The following is a 15,938-nucleotide window of genomic DNA, read 5'->3' as shown; positions in this document are numbered from 1 at the left end:
GCTTGCCGGCACGCACGATCTCCCGCACTGAGAGCCCTTCTTCCCAGATGAATTCTCATAGTATCACAGACGCGCGCCGTCTCGATCGATACTGGATGGCAGACGTGCTCCCACCGTCAAGTGTAGGCACAGGACGGTGGATTTAGCCGCCCTGCCGCTCTGTCGCAGCTTCTCCTCAGCTCGATACGAGCAGGGGACGTTAACCCGTTCCCCGGCTGACACCCCAGCGTCGCCTCCCCGGCACCCGCTGCCCGTCGCCCTCCCTCAGCTCTGCTCCCGCAGGGCTGGGGCTTTTCCATCAGACTCCCATCCCACGCGCGGGGGGCAGCAGGGTCCTGCCCTCAAGGAGGGCGCTCTGGGGTGGCCTTCCTGCCGTGCACCCCGGATGGCCCCTCGAGGCCGCTGAGGCGGGGAGGTGGGGGGGGGGCTTCCTCACACTCCGCACTTTACCTTCTTGCGTCTTCTCCGGGTGGGCGGCAGGGGGGAGGCGGCTGCAGGGAGCAGCTAAGCCGGCCGCGGGCCCGCGCCGCCGCCCGCCTGGTGGACCCGCGGGAGCCCAGCCCAGCGAAAGCCCCGCCTCCGCGCCCGCTCCCACTCCTGATTGGCCGGTCCGGCCCGAGGGCGACCCCGCGGCCCCCCGGCCCGCGTCTCAGCTATAAAGGCGGCGGACGCATGACGGCCTTGGCGAAGCTCGGGCGGCTGCGGTGCTCGCCCGCTCTCAGACCCCGCGGCGCCCCCGTTACTCTTTGCCCCCAAGCTCTCTGACGCCACCATGCCTAGGGGCTTCCTGGTAAAGCGAACTAAACGGGCAGGCGGCTCGTACCGAGTGCGCCTAGCGGAGCGGGTCTTCCCCCTGCTGGGGCCCCAGGGGGCGTCGCCCTTCCGCGAGGAGGCTTCCAGCGCCCCTCAGCCCGGTGCGGAGCGGGCGGCACCCCCAACCCCGGAGGAGGAGGAGGTGGCCCGCGAAGTGTCGGGGTCGTCCTGTCGGGCGGCTGGGGTGAGCCCCGGGGCGGGCGGGCGGCAAGGCGCGGAGCGGCGGGCGGAGGATGGCAGGGAGGGTCCCGGGCCCAGCCCCAGCCCTACGAAGCCGGCGGGCGCGGAGCTGCGCCGGGCGTTCCTGGAGCGCTGCCTCAGCTCGCCTGTCTCCGCGGAGTCCTTCCCCGGGGGCGCCGCCACCGTGGCCGCTTTCTGCTCGGTGGCGCCAGCAGCCGCACCGACCCCGGGGGAGCCGTTCCTGCTGCCTCTCCGGGCACCGTTCCCGGAGCCTGCGCTCCATCCGGACCCCGCGCCCCTCTCGGCCACCCTGCACGGCCTGAAGCGGGCCACCGGCAGCGAGCGCCGCGCCAAGGCACCTCTGGGCTGCGCGTCCGGGCCCGCAGCAGCCGCAGTCAAAAAGCCAAAGGCCGTGAGGAAGTTGAGCTTCGCCGATGAAGTCACCACGTCCCCCGTTCTGGGCCTGAAGATCAAGGAGGAGGAGCCCGGAGCACCGTCCCGGGGCCTGGGGGGCAGCCGCACGCCTCTGGGGGAGTTCATCTGCCAGCTGTGCAAGGAGCAGTACGCAGACCCCTTCGCGCTGGCTCAGCACCGCTGCTCCCGCATCGTGCGCGTCGAGTACCGCTGCCCTGAGTGCGACAAGGTCTTCAGCTGCCCCGCGAACCTCGCCTCCCATCGCCGCTGGCACAAGCCGCGGCCCGCAGCGGCCAGCGCCGCCACAGTCTCCTCAGCCAACGGGAAGCTGCCCCCTCCGTCGTCCTCGTCCTGCCCGGATTCCGGGGCTGTTGCGTCTTTCCTGGCGGACGGGAAGGAGAACAGCCAGGCAGGGCCAAGTGCGGATCAGCACCCGCAGGCCAGGGACAGCTCCGGGGCGGAGCAGCACCGGGACAGCGCCCCACAACCAGGCCTCCAGGTGTTGTCCCACCCCGAGCCTCCGCTGCCTCAGGTCCCTTATACGGCGGGGGTGTTGGGGCGCCAGGTGCCTGAACCGGGCAGTGCCAGTGGTGTCAGTGGTGTCGGGGGACCCGAGATCTTCGTGTGCCCATATTGCCACAAAAAGTTCCGTCGCCAAGCCTACCTGCGCAAGCACCTGGGCACTCACGAGGCGGGCTCGGCCCGAGCGCTTGCCCAGGGCTTTGCCTCCGAACGTGGCGCCCCACTTGCCTTCGCTTGCCCGCTGTGCGGGGCGCACTTCCCGTCGGCAGACATCAGGGACAAGCACCGGCTGTGGCATGCGGTCCGCGAGGAGCTGCTCCTGCCCGCTTTGGCCGGGGCGCCTCCTGAAGCACCGAGCCCAGGCGGGGCATCCGACGGGAGTGCTCAGCAAATTTTCTCGTGCAAGCATTGCCCATCCACTTTTTTTAGCTCCCCGGGGCTGACCCGGCACATCAATAAGTGCCACCCCTCAGAAAGTCGGCAGGTACTGCTACTGCAGATGCCACTGCGGCCGGGCTGTTGAGGGTTGAGAGACGAGGAAGATCGTGAGGTTGGCCTCGGAGGAAACAGATCATGGGAATTTCTGTGGGGCTTTCTTCAACTTGCAAGTTTACCCTCTTTCCTTCATTTTCTCTCCTAAAACTCCCAGTAGTCTGTGTTCCGCCAGAGGAGCGGACAGCGAAATGTAAAATCCCTCTCTAGAGCAGGTATGTATTTGGTATAAACATCCTCCGTCAAGAATTGTCAGCTTTAAATCCTTCTCACTTTCTCCATGAAAATAGGATTCCCCCCGCCCCCACCAAACTCTGGAGACCCCGATGAATCCTGTATGACTTGTAATTCCTATGGAAAGTCGCAGTGAATGCGTGCATGTCTCTGTTTACAAAGGATTCTAGCTACCAAAAGTGGTAGTCTTTTTTTTTTTTTCCTCTCTTGCCATCGCAGACGCCTGTGCAGTTTCTGTCTCAATAGGGTCAGATATCTTGCATTGTACATCCTGTGAATTAAAAGTTATGTGATTGGTGCCAAACTTACATCGGGTGGGTGGGAAATACAAGGCCTGTGTCTGTGGGCAGGAAAGATGTTTGCGCGCTTTTGGGTGATGTGGGGATCTCCTTGTAAACTTTCGTTTTCTCAATTATTAGTCCACTCTTAAGCTAGTGTTTGGAGGTGGGGAATAGCACCTCTTTACTGGACGGAGTTGAGACACCCCCCCCAAATTCTCACCTCTAGTTCTTTTGTGTGCAGTATTCAGGAAGATACATTAAACCTTTAATAGCTTTTGGGAAATACAGAACCCATTTCCTTAAGTTTGACTGTTTTAGTAGGGTTTCATCCAAATTGTTTAACGCTTCTGTTGTAAATCTCATAATGTGTATTATATATGACACGATGTTCAGCTTGAGGAAGATGTTAATACTTATAATCCACTATGGAAATGAATGGCAATTTATTCAATATTCAATATTTTCTTTTCAGCAGCAACCTGGTTTTGAGTTTCTTTTTGTAAACCATATTTAGCATACCTTCTGTAACTATGCCCTAATAGCCAGAGTTTGGGACACTGGCTGACTATCGCTTGACAGATAGCCCATATTTGTAAGATGCTTGCCACCAAATAAATGTACATAGCTGGTGCTTTGTTGTGTTCTGTGTTTGTCTTAAGAATCCCATTGAACACAGCCTATTTTTAAAAGCCACACTTCTTATCTCCTCAAAGCCGGTATCCTGATCTGTAATCTTAGTGACCTATTTAGACAGAATACAGACAAGAGAAATTATATTTTGTAAATGAATGTAATGGTGCAGAAATGAAATGGGAAAATTTCCTTTGAAGTATGGCTGCACAGACTGAACTCCAAAAGGCAAAGAATATGTACTATTCTTTAAAGACACTTTACTACACCAAAATGTCAACAGAATATATATTTTAAATATTTTCTTCTTTTTCAAAAAGCTAGTGACTAGTGTTATATGAAGATGAATAAAATGTTAAATGTGCTAATTCAGTATTTTTAAGTTGGCATTTTCACTCCATTTTATTACATATCAAACCATTAGCTGTTTTTTTTTTTAATGAAAGCACTATAGAAAAGTGTAGTTACTTTATTTTTTGCAATTATTCACCTTAGTTGTGGGAAACTGCCTATATAGTTTAACCTTGTTCCCAGGGACTCTCTCTATCCATGTTTATCCTTTATATAAGTTTTCACAGGAATTTTAGTTTATTTTCTACATAGTTTTATTGGGATTTGTTTTATTTATAAGGAAATCCAAAACTTAAGTGCACAGGAACTCTGAAAGCTTGCTTTAGAGATTGTCTGTAACAAGTTTTGTTCCTGAATGTATATTACCATAAAAAGTGAAATTTAAGGAATCAAAGAAGCATGAGGGTGAGATAAATTGATGCTTTAACCAAGTGCATTGGGGGACATTTCTGGCAAGCCCTTATGAAAGTGAAAATTTTCCTGTGTTTTTAATGACTGTGGTAGGATCTCTGAGAAATAAGTTGGCATGTATCCTAAGAAGGGAATTAAAAATCATTTTTCGTGATTAGCTAGGTTTATGCTTTATATCTCTCCATTAATCATATAGCCCTGCTTATTAAGTCTGAAAAAATATAAAAGACAAATCAACACTCATGGACAGGAAATGATAAGAATATTTTTATTGTATTATTAAATACTATCTTTTTTCCACTGTTACAAATTTGTAGATACTACATGAATGATGATACATAATTTATATTTTATAGTTTGCTGTATTATGTATTTACACATGCAGTTAGTACCAATGTCATGCTACATTTCCTTAGGAGATGCCTGTTCAAAACAAAATGTGAGCAAAATATGAGCAGCTTATCTACTGTAGGAAAATACTTCTGGAGGGTGGAATGTATACCAACCTGCACCTGCAAGTTCAGTATTAACAATATGAGATTAATTTAGACTCCTGGGTCATGTTCCCTTTCCTTTTAAAATAATACACATAATTTAAGCCACACACTTATATCAGAAAAGTTTTCTCCTTTTCTTTTTTTCTACCTACCCCACCCCATTCCACCCTTTTTGATACTTAAGAAAGAACATAGATATACCAGGATCCAGCAGCCAATAGTAAGGGGCCACAATCTCAAAACAGAAATGGCATTTAACAGTGATACCATTTAAAAAGCAAAACATTAGAAAAATATGTGGAAGCTAAACATGAATCAAAGTTCAGCACAGTGATTTTTCTGGTTATTAGATATGTTGTGGCATCACCTGCACAGCCAAAAAATGAGACATTGCTTAGGGAAGAAAGAGTTAATGCTAAAATTATTTCAGCTGGAACTTGAGATGCTAAAAGACCATTTATTTTAAGTGGTTTATTTTGATAACATAAATAATCCATACACATCTGTGTATTAACAGATCTGCAACTTTTGCTACAACTTTACAAATGTTTAAATTTCAAGATGTACATTTATTAAAAAAATTATATATTTACTGAGCCATAAAGTTGTAATGGGGCACAATAAATAAAATAATGAGGCTATCTGTCCAATTATATTTTGGCTCAAAGTTAATTATGAACTTAAAAGTAAAACTACTTAGACATAATTATCTAGGGAAGGTAAAGGGTGTAGAATAAAACTCCACCCCTCCCCCCTGTATGGCAGCTTGGAGTATGGGGGAAAAAACCAACCGAATAAACAACCCAAATCTAAAATACTAAGTTACAAATTATTTAAATCCAGTGTTTTCTAAAATAAATGTTCAGGAAGGAACATGCACGTTATGGCAAACACAAAGCCTGAAAGGGTTAATGCTATGTTCATACTAAGGTGGCTACTGCTGATCACTGCTGGGCTGCTGTCTCCTTAGGATTTATTGGCTGAGCCAGAGGAACGACGCAGCTTCATGGACATGCGGCTTTTGCTAGTTCGAGGAGACATTGGAGAGGCCAGGTCAGCCCCGTCTATCTGCGTTGCTGTGGGAGTTTCACTGGGTAGAATCTCTGGGTAGGAGCCTGTGGGAAACAGCAAGAGCATTAGTGCAAGGCATCCAGCCTCTCATTCCGTAAGAAATAACTTTTCTGCTACAGATCTGCAGCATGGATCCCAACCTTTAGTGAGGTCTTTTGAGAGGAAAGAGCAAGCCCAAAACTTGCTTGTTATGACCATCTACTAATATTTTATTTAAAACCCAGTGATCTGGTGGCTCGTGTCATCCTATTAGCAAGAAAGCGCCAATCATTATTTCCAGAGCCAGAACCAACTAGAGAGCTCTCCAGAAAAAGCAATGGGAAACAAAATCTTTGGGACAGAAAGGACAGGGATCCAAAGCTCCATCTGCATGCATGTAAGGGCTTAAGCAGCAGGTGAGAAGGACCAATTCCTATCTCTAGGGTACAGGGTATAATCAAGAAAAGGGCCTTCATTGCTCAAAGCTGAAAATAAAGCAGCACCAAATGTTTCCACAAAGGAATTCAGCAGTATGAGACCATTATACATGCTAGGTAGTTAAATATACTTCTAAGAAAGAGCAAGATAAATTCCTGGGGGGGAAGGAGGAGGACAAAAAAGAAAATCTGAAAATCAGTCAAAAAAGACAAACATCTCTCAAGGTGTCTCAATTTAGAAGAGACAAGCAATGCTTTTGCTTTCTTAAACATGTGCAGTTATATTATCCAGTCATAGCAAGTAGATAACCAGTAGAATTAGTAGATATGAAAATCTGAAAGGAGCAAAACAAGTTCAAATCGGAAAATTCCTCACATCACTTACAAAGTACTTCTTCATCTTTGTACTTTATTTCTGTGAGTTATGATTCTCTAATTTACAGCAATACTATAGAACTCTGTACACTGCAGGCTCTCAAATATTTCATGAATAAGAAATTACATTAAAAATAAAAACCCTTCAAAAAAAATCCCCCAAAATCTGCAAATATAACTGAATAACAAAAATTTTTTAAAGTCTGCATATTTTGAGGCACTTTAATCCAGACTTCCTTGGTCTTATGTACATAAACATTATCTTTATGTGTGTCACAAGGACACATCACACAGGTTGCAGGCTTATACAGCTCCTTATTCTGTAGGGAAACTTTTGGCATATTTGTTAGCCAGAGTAGCACCTAACTGATAACTTCCAGCTTGGGAATACTTATACTACTACTTCCATATAATGAAACATTTGTGCTTAAATTGAAGTTATAAATATTTATAAGGAAACATAAAACTGTTCAATAAGGGTACAGAGCCTACTGAGATGTCTTAGGAAATTAAGAATGTATCTCTGTAGAACACTTCAAAGTGTTCTGAAGGCCAAATATTATAATTATACTTAAGAAAAAACATATATTGTCAAGGAAAAAAGGTTTGATCACTAATCCTAATCAGGTAGATTGCCTCCTTTCAAAGTAACTTCTCCAACATTCGTTCTTTTCTAATTGAAATGAGGCTGGCCTTCAAAATACAAGAAGGACATGTATTTCTGTCCTTTACTCTTCCTGAGGATCTGAGTTGGTTCATACTGGACCCATACTGGAAAACCTAGAGGAGAATATGAATCCACGGACCGTTTTAGGGAAGCACTGCAGATGGATGGCACAAGGAAGGTGAGGAGCAGTAGCTCATGCTTTTCTGGTAATGCATACTATTCCCGGCCAATCATGAGAGGCCTTCCCATGGCTGTTTACCTTGAGGTGGCCAATGTTTTCTAGTGGAGGTTTTGGGAGGAAGAGAACTATCACTGCATTTCTTTCTTTGTTGTGAATGAAGAAATGGAGTAGCGAGCAGAAGTGAGAAAACAAAAGAGAAGATAGATAACAGATATGAGCGACAGTGCAGAATTTTACAGGTGTTAACAGAGGAGCAGAGAAGACAGTAATCAGGTTTTTATTATGAAATACAACGGGCATGCAATGAGTTAGGGTGATGAGGTTTCACAATGGACAAATGTGTTGTAAATTCAAATGTTATACTTACCCACTAACAAAACAAGTTCAAACAGGAAAAAAAGAAAAGAAAAAAAAGTCTATGAGAGATTCTATAAACATCTACCTTTTAAAGTGTTCACTGTACTGGTGGCATGTTATCCTAATCACTCAGTCATAAAATCTCTAGGGCTGTACTGTCCAACATGGTAGTCACAGCCACATTAGTTAATCAAATAAAAATAAAAATTTGGCTCCTTCGTGCACTAGCCATATTTAAACTGTTTAGCAGTCACATGTGGTTAGTGGCAACAATACTGGACAGTGCAGATACAGAACACTTCCACCAACATAGAAAGTTTTCTTATAGAACACTGCTTTAGAGTAGTCCAAATTCAAAGAATATTTCCCTCAAAAACAGCAGTTCCTCTGTGTCTCCCTTACTGCCTTCAAGGTGAAACCCCCTTGCACTCAACTGAGTCAAATCAGGCTTTTAAGTGTGTGTGGTATACAGCTATCAGTACCTCCTCACGTTTTAGCGCACGATGTTTGTGATAAATACTCAGCATACCCAAACTCTACAAATAATTTATGGTGGAGAGATTTCAACTTTAGATTTAAAGAATAAAGTTATACTTGCACTTCATTTCACATCCTATTCTGCCTAAGTATTGATTTATATCACCTGAGTCATAAAGAATGTTCATTTATTTATTTCTGTTAATAATATATCCTCAAGTATAAAGTTTAAAAACTATGGGCTCCTATGTTTTACATACTGAATTACTAACACTTTTACAGTACTCACACAGACTGTTGTCTATATCTTGACAATATAATAAACTGATTCATATATTGTACCTTGATTACAATGAGCTATTGTTACAAATAACATGATGAATATGACTTTGAGGATCTATAAAGATTATAAAAAGGAACTCAATGGATTGTTATTTATTGTGCCTTTGATTCTACTGCTTGCTGACAGGTATGACCAGTTTAAAACTGCTAAAGTTACTGGAGCTACTAAATATAGCCTTTAAAAATACTGTGACTTTGAAAGCAATTCTAATTAGTATTGAACTAAGAGCATGTTAGAAAGGGCATGGGTTAGACAGACCTCAGCTAAACGACTAGATTGTCATGTCGCTACATGTTGGATATCGGGCAAACTAACCTGAGACTAACCTGCTATCTGGCAAACTATTTGTAAAATGGAGACAATACTAGTTATTTTGCAAAGTTGTGGGGAATGAATGCCTACATATGCAAAGATCTTGGCACATAGCAGGTATACAATAAGTGTAGCTATATAATAAAACTATGATAAGAGCAAATATTATTAGGCTTTACATCAAAACAGATGAGGATTAGAAAAGGGATAGAAACGAGAAATATCTTTGAAGAAAATGACTAGTTATAAAATATTAACTGTTAAAATGTGGAGAACATAACTGTTTAGTTTGGGGGAAAACAGTTTTTCCACTTTTTTGTTAATATTCCTACAAAATATAACCTTATATTAAAGGACAGATTACCCAAATAATCTTACTGCTTTAATATTGTTAAAGGAGTTGATAGGTGATTAAGATCAGTGTGGATGCACCACTGAATGTCATAAAGTAACACATAATTTAAAATAAAATAGTACAGAAACTCAGGCAAATGTGAGGTTTCAAGATATTCAAGAACTACCATTATTGCAGACTTAGAACATATCAGTCTAAACTTATCATATTTTATCTCCTTACAAATGGGAAAACTGGGTTTAGGATAGATTACTTCATTTGAGTTCATGCAGATAATAAACAGCAGAACTAGGATTTAAATCCAGATCAGTCTGATTCCAAAGCCCATAGTTCTTCCATGACAACCTTAAAACTATATAAAAAATAAATGAATAATTAAAAAAAAGATTTTTCAATGGATGGAAAAGTAGAGCCTTCAAAATAAAAAATTTTGACAATTTCTAATTTGCAAATATGACAGGTTACTGGGTAATTTCTCTCCTCTTTCAATATCAAAAAGGGACTGAAAATATTTAGACTAAATGAGTAATTCTAATAGTTAAGATAATGTTCTCTGAAGTCAGACTCTGACTTTACCAGGTGACTGTGGGTAAGCTTTTTTGGTTTTCATCTCACAGAACTGCCATGAAGCTTCAATGAGAGAACGAACATATACTTAGCACAGTGCCTGGCACTCAGTAATTGCTCAATTATTATTATTTTCATTACACAAATTTTATATCTGAATGAATGTTCTACATGAGAACTGAACCTAGTAATTATTGTTATAAAGGGTTAATGGACTTTATTTAAAATTAATATTATTTGCTTCTTGGTCAACAACATACAAGCCAAATTTCTAAGTTCAAAATATTGAAAAGAGAATACATTTGGCTGCTTATAATTTCAGGTAAACCTAGTGATAAATATGATTAGGAATTTGTTTTTAAAAACACAGTAAACAAACTTATAGCTTATGTTACATGTCAAAGAACATTGATTTTCTATAGGCACTTACAAATAATATTTAGGATATATATAAAATAACTATCTTCTGAGGAGCTAAATCTTTTCTTCCAGATCATTTCAAAGCCTGGGAAAAGGAGAAAAGTTTAATGGCTAAATTTTGATAATTCAGTCCAAAGATTCAAAGAGATAGGCCTGACAATCATAGTATTATCTCATCTACACATGGCAATGCAGATTTTGTGAATAGCAAAACTGAGGTTAGAATGAAGGAAGATTAGACACTACTCTAGGTCTTCAAAATCACTCTATTAGATTATCTCTTAATTTTGATGGCACAGAAATATTTGAATCTTGTTACTAGTTTTTAGAATATTTACCTATACATTTTCTAAAGGTAATGATACAAAGTGATATGTATGTATAGATATATGTATATTTATGTGTATACAGTTGACCCTTGAATGTGGGGGTTAGGGGTACTGACCCTCTATGTAATGTGCCTATAACTTATAGTCAGCCCTCCACACATGCAGCTCCTCCCTAGAGGTGTTTCTGGTTCTGCATCCACAGATTCAACAAATCTCTAATCGTGTAGTACCGAAAAAAAAAAAAAATTGTGTAGTACTGTAATATTTACTATTAAAAAAAATTCATATATAAGTGGACCTGTGCAGTTCAAGCCCATGTTGTTCAAGGGTCAACTGTACATGTATATGTGTACATATTCATATATAGAGGGAGTCAAACAACAATCAACCCTTTAATTTTTGAAGTACTAAAATTTCTAACTTAATTTATAGAGAAACATCCAAAGGGAGGTATCTACTAGCTCAACTAAAATAATGGAGTATAAGACGTAATTTGAGATATGCTACACAATAGTCATTCAAAAATACTTATGGCTGATGATAGTAAAAAGACATAAAACTGGAGAAAAAAAACTATGAGTGTATTTTTAATAAGGAAGATAATTTAATTAATATTTACGGTGCACTTTCAGTAAAATAGGATCCTGTTTCTTCTTGTTGGCATTCTAGTTTTTTCTTTCATTAAAAAAAAAAGACTTGGGGAGGAGGGGCAAAAAAGACAATTTGAAAAGACAATGTGACATTAGGGAAAAATATCTAGATTTTGAACTGCCAATATAATCTGGCCAAGAAGAGGAGTAATTTCATTCTAAAGTTTAGAGTCAGAGGAGAGGTGTTCATGAATGTTAAAAAAGGTCACTGTAAAACTTTTGATATTTTCCACACACATGCCTGACAAAGATAAAGGGATTTTTTTCCTGTAATTTTTTTTTTAAATAAAGGACATGAAAAATCTAATAATGTTTTAATGTAGTTATGGAAGATCAACAAAGTGTGACATCACGATATCTCCCTCAATGACCTTAGGGATAAAAATAATTTCCCTTAAGTATCAGTCTACTGCCACAGACAAAGTCCATTTTGAGAAAATACAGTTATGAAATTTATGGATCAACTATGATACACCAAAAATGTTTTTTATATCTATTTAAATAATACTAAAAATTATCTAGAAAAATTCTCTTTGGATTTCAGTGTCATCACAGTTGATACATTACTGTTAACCAGGAAGCAGGTTTTAAATAAGCTTGAGCCAAGTTAAGTATACTTAAAATAGTATTTTTCCACTACTCCACTGAACAGAATTATATTATAGGTTTGGTTAGAAAGAACAGATTATATCCTTTACATGATTATTGTACTGGTATTCCTTTAAAACCTAATTTCAATTTATTGCATTAGTACTGATTAGTATAGGTTTATATAGATGGGGTATGCATAGGATATCTAAAGTTAATTCTCGATTGCAGTTTTGAATGCATTTCCTCAATGTGGCAAATCGAAATTTCATCATTAGGTTAAAAAGTAATAATGAACCTAAAAATCTTCACACTGTTATGTAAATTTTGCAAACCATAAGTGAGGTCCATATGGCTATTCTGTGGCCTATTTCATGTCTTTTCTCTCCACTTTCTCTCTCTTGACATAACTTTAAAGGGAGTTCTACATATATGGGTTGGTTTGTGACAGGAAAATCAAAATCTGAGATGATTGGGGAAAAAAGATCTTTCTTCAGATATAATGTCTTTGGTACTATAAAGGAGTAAATATTTCCTTTTTACATTATTGTATTGAATTGAAAACCACTCTGATAAAAATTTTTATTTTTCATAACTATTAAAGTCTGTGAAAAAACCAAAACAATGTATTCAGTAATACTGGAAAAGTTATTTACAGGTAAAAACACCTTTTAAAAAATTCAAGTGCATCTTTCTAATGGGTTCCTAAAGGCAAAGACAATTAAAAAAAATTAACCAAAGAGCCTTGACTTGGCTGCTGTATCATCCTTTACCTAATGTCTCAGAAAGTGAGAATACTACTTACTTCCCATATTATACATCTGGCCAAATGTGTAGGATAATATGTAAAATATAAGAAAAACATTAAGAAGAGGAATATGAAGGACTCCAGCTAATAAACAACTACAACATGAAAACTAACAGCCTTTATACATTTAAGGGGAAAAGTTACTCTGAATGTGGCCTTATTATCAATATTTTTCATTTATGAAATTTATGGCTCAACTATATGATTCATAAAAGTGTTATTCATGTCTATTTTAATAATGTAGTCTGATATTTTATCAGATATTCTTTATTATTAAAAGTGAAATGTCCAGGTATACTTAACTAGTTTTTATTTTGTTGTTCATTAATTTATTTTTAATATCTTTCTCTTAATGTCAAGCTGAGTAATTTTAGATAGTGTCAATCCACTGAAGCAAATCTTAGACGTTTTAATCTTTCAAAAGATTCAACCTAGTCTAACGTAATTTTCTCTTTGCTAGGTCTTTTATATTATTAATTGAAAGGGCTCCAAGTTTTTTTGTAAAGTTATTTTTATAATGGCCAATTAAACGGTGACAGGAATGGAAGGTTTAATTTCATCGACTAAACTTCAATTGAGAATTATAGTAATTTTTTTTCAAGCAAATTAGGCCAGAGAAGGAGTACTGTGCCTCTTAAACTTATTTAAGATAAGGAAAGCATATAATATAAAGAGAATTTGAAGGCTTATTATGGCTTATTATGATGAACTTCAAGTATATTGTATTCTTTTTTCCTGCTTCCCTCAAACAGTAAAATAGTCATCTTTGTATTTCAGGTGCCTAGTACAGTGTAAGGCACACAATAAAATAACTACTTGATGAGTTAAGATATCTAATAACAATGCAACACATTACAAAATACAAAGACACACCATTTCATTTCAGTAGTACCACTTTTTCATGCTGAGAAACAAAAAGGTCAATACAGCAAGGTGTAACTAACTTCAACCAAGGGTTCTATTATTAGTTATTTTTATCCCAGAACCAGTGTTAGTGTTTCATGCAGACCTAGGTTAGTAAGTATAATTCTGGAAGAAATTTAGTGACAATTTCTGAAATGTTTAGTATGAACCAGGGCAGTGTTAAATTCGCTTATTAACTGAGTTACAAGCTTAGTGCTTGCTAATTTTTAAAAAAGGAAATGGGGGAAGAACAAAGGGTGTTTTGTTTGACACTTTGTCTTACCTTCAGATAAACAGAACTGATATTTAATGATCTAAAGAGGGAAAATAAAATAAATGAAACAATCATAAGGAGTGCAAAGTATTACAGAATAGGAAGGCCATGAGTCATTTATTTTCTTACTGATTTCTTCAAAATTAGTTAATTGTAAAATGCAGTACCCTCTTATAATCTTTAAATATTACAAAATAATTTACTCTATTAAGTACTTCTAAATCTAGACCAGTTATTTTAACTTTATTTGTAAAATTAGAGATGATAAGGCAATATTCTTGGCCTTAAAATTTGATCCTCCTAAGTTGAGAGTGCCTACTCAAGTTGTGTTCCTTTTGCAGATACTTCAGTAACCATTCCATGAAACACAATAGTTACTGCCCCATTAGCTCAGTTAAAAGGTAGTGTATGTGCTTTTATGAAGACTGTTGACTTTTCAAGGAACTGTATTTAGGTAAAAGAAAGTATAAATCAAATTTACAGGCCAAATAGGAAAATAATGAAAAATATTTATATTTCAGTGACTGGAATTTTATTCAAGCAAGTTTTCTATTATTTTAAGAGTTTTTTTGTTTTTAAAGAACAAAAGGGTATTGCATTTCAAGTTCCAATAATGACCAGTAACTAATACTTGCTTTTAATCTTACCAGCATCAGATGGTAAATGATGGTAGGGAGCTGGAGAAAAAACCTGTGCTGCAAAATCTTCAAATGTCGTTGGTTCTAAATGGTGCTGGACAATCGTTTGCAGATACCGCGCTCTCTCCTCATAGCTGATTTCCTTCAGTTAAGGATGAACTTAAATGCAGCTTACATTGGAAAAGAATAGATCTCATCAAAAAGGACTATTATCACTGCTAAGCCATTATTTCTTAATAAATATAATTATTCACTATTCTTGCATATCATTAAAAGCATGGCTTTTTAGAGAGTAAAAAATGTAGCTTTTAATATGAGTTTCCTCTTCAGGATACCACTATATCTGGCAGCTTAACAGGGAGACATTTATCAAAAAATAATTAATAGTAAACTGTTGGAAGAAAGAAAGGTAACAGTTTACTTGGGAAAGGATTCAACCGCTATCAGGTCAGCCTAGGCTCATCTTCTCTTGTTAATCAGCTTCGATCTGCAGATGTACTCTGAAAAGCCACACGATAAATATTATAATGCTGTTTAAAATACTATGTCTGAAATTCTATTTTTCATTTGTAATGGCTTATTGTGAAAAATTCCTGCATATCTTCTTTTTCTAAAATCCCTGCATCTTCCCAACAATTGTTCTCATTTTGAACGGAAGAATACTGTTGCTGTAATCCTCGAATAACTCCATGCAGTTAAGATAAATACATAGTTGAATCTGTATGTCAGGAAAAAATACCTAGTCAATTATAACACTGAAACAAGCAGGAATATTTGCAAAGAGTCCACAGGACTCCCAAATACTGTCTAACAAAGCATCTACAGGGCACTGACACTGACAGAAAAATACTGTACTTCCCTTTCACCACATTTTCTTCTCTGATATTATTGACAAGCAACCAGTATCTTGAAGTGCTGTTGCTTTTGAACAACCCACTCCAGGCTTCCTGTTTCAGCAGGCCTGATTGTGCTGTTAGCACAGAGAGGGCGAGAAAGAGAGAGAATATTTCTGTTGTTCACGAAAGCAACTATGGAAATGGCTGTCAAAATGTAGAGCAGCAGGCAGTAACATACAATTATCAGGAAAAACTCACATGCTGACTTCATGTCGTATAGTTCCTGAACTGAGAAATCAGTTAACCTTTCTTCTACAACTTTAAAAAGTTCTCCTGCTGTACTCAGTGTGCTATGTTGATAGGCTTTACCTAAGACATTTAAATAAGTACAAAGGATAATAAAAATTTGCCTATTGGTTCTTCTTTATTCACTGAATTTTTCCCAAAACCCATTTTAATATTTTACCCTCAAAATTCATTATTCTCTTTTCAAAATTGCAATTCAATTGCTGTAGTTCTTCAGTTCTAGAAATTGTAGACCAAGTC

The 15,938-nt window shown here is 39.4% G+C and overlaps 2 protein-coding genes across 8 annotated transcripts in view; one reads left to right on the top strand and one right to left on the bottom strand.

Annotated features, from left to right (window-relative positions):
• The first annotated feature begins 772 nt into the window (after positions 1-772).
• INSM2 (INSM transcriptional repressor 2) lies at positions 773-2,452 on the top strand. Its single transcript, XM_057724870.1, has one exon. The coding sequence runs from the start codon at positions 773-775 to the stop codon at positions 2,450-2,452; it is 1,680 nt and encodes a 559-aa protein (XP_057580853.1).
• A 2,130-nt stretch (positions 2,453-4,582) lies between these two features.
• Positions 4,583-15,938, bottom strand: part of RALGAPA1 (Ral GTPase activating protein catalytic subunit alpha 1) — a 219,804-nt gene continuing 208,448 nt past the window's right edge. For 5 of the 7 annotated variants that reach the window (XM_057720816.1, XM_057720815.1, XM_057720820.1 and 2 more), the window contains 2 exons: positions 14,566-14,690; positions 4,583-5,940 (listed from right to left, as the gene is read on the bottom strand). In XM_057720816.1, the coding sequence (XP_057576799.1) occupies positions 5,792-5,940; positions 14,566-14,690 (274 nt within the window). In that variant the 3' untranslated portion in view covers positions 4,583-5,791. Of the gene's footprint in view, positions 5,941-7,902; positions 7,906-13,927; positions 13,959-14,565; positions 14,691-15,938 lie in introns of all 7 variants that reach the window. The other 2 variants (XM_057720822.1, XM_057720818.1) reach the window with 2 other exon arrangements.

Source organism: Hippopotamus amphibius, chromosome 2 (assembly GCF_030028045.1).
Source record: "Hippopotamus amphibius kiboko isolate mHipAmp2 chromosome 2, mHipAmp2.hap2, whole genome shotgun sequence".
Lineage (NCBI taxonomy): Eukaryota > Metazoa > Chordata > Mammalia > Artiodactyla > Hippopotamidae > Hippopotamus > Hippopotamus amphibius.
The sequence above is the reverse complement of the archived record's forward strand: the minus strand, read 5'-3'. Positions and strand labels throughout refer to the sequence as shown.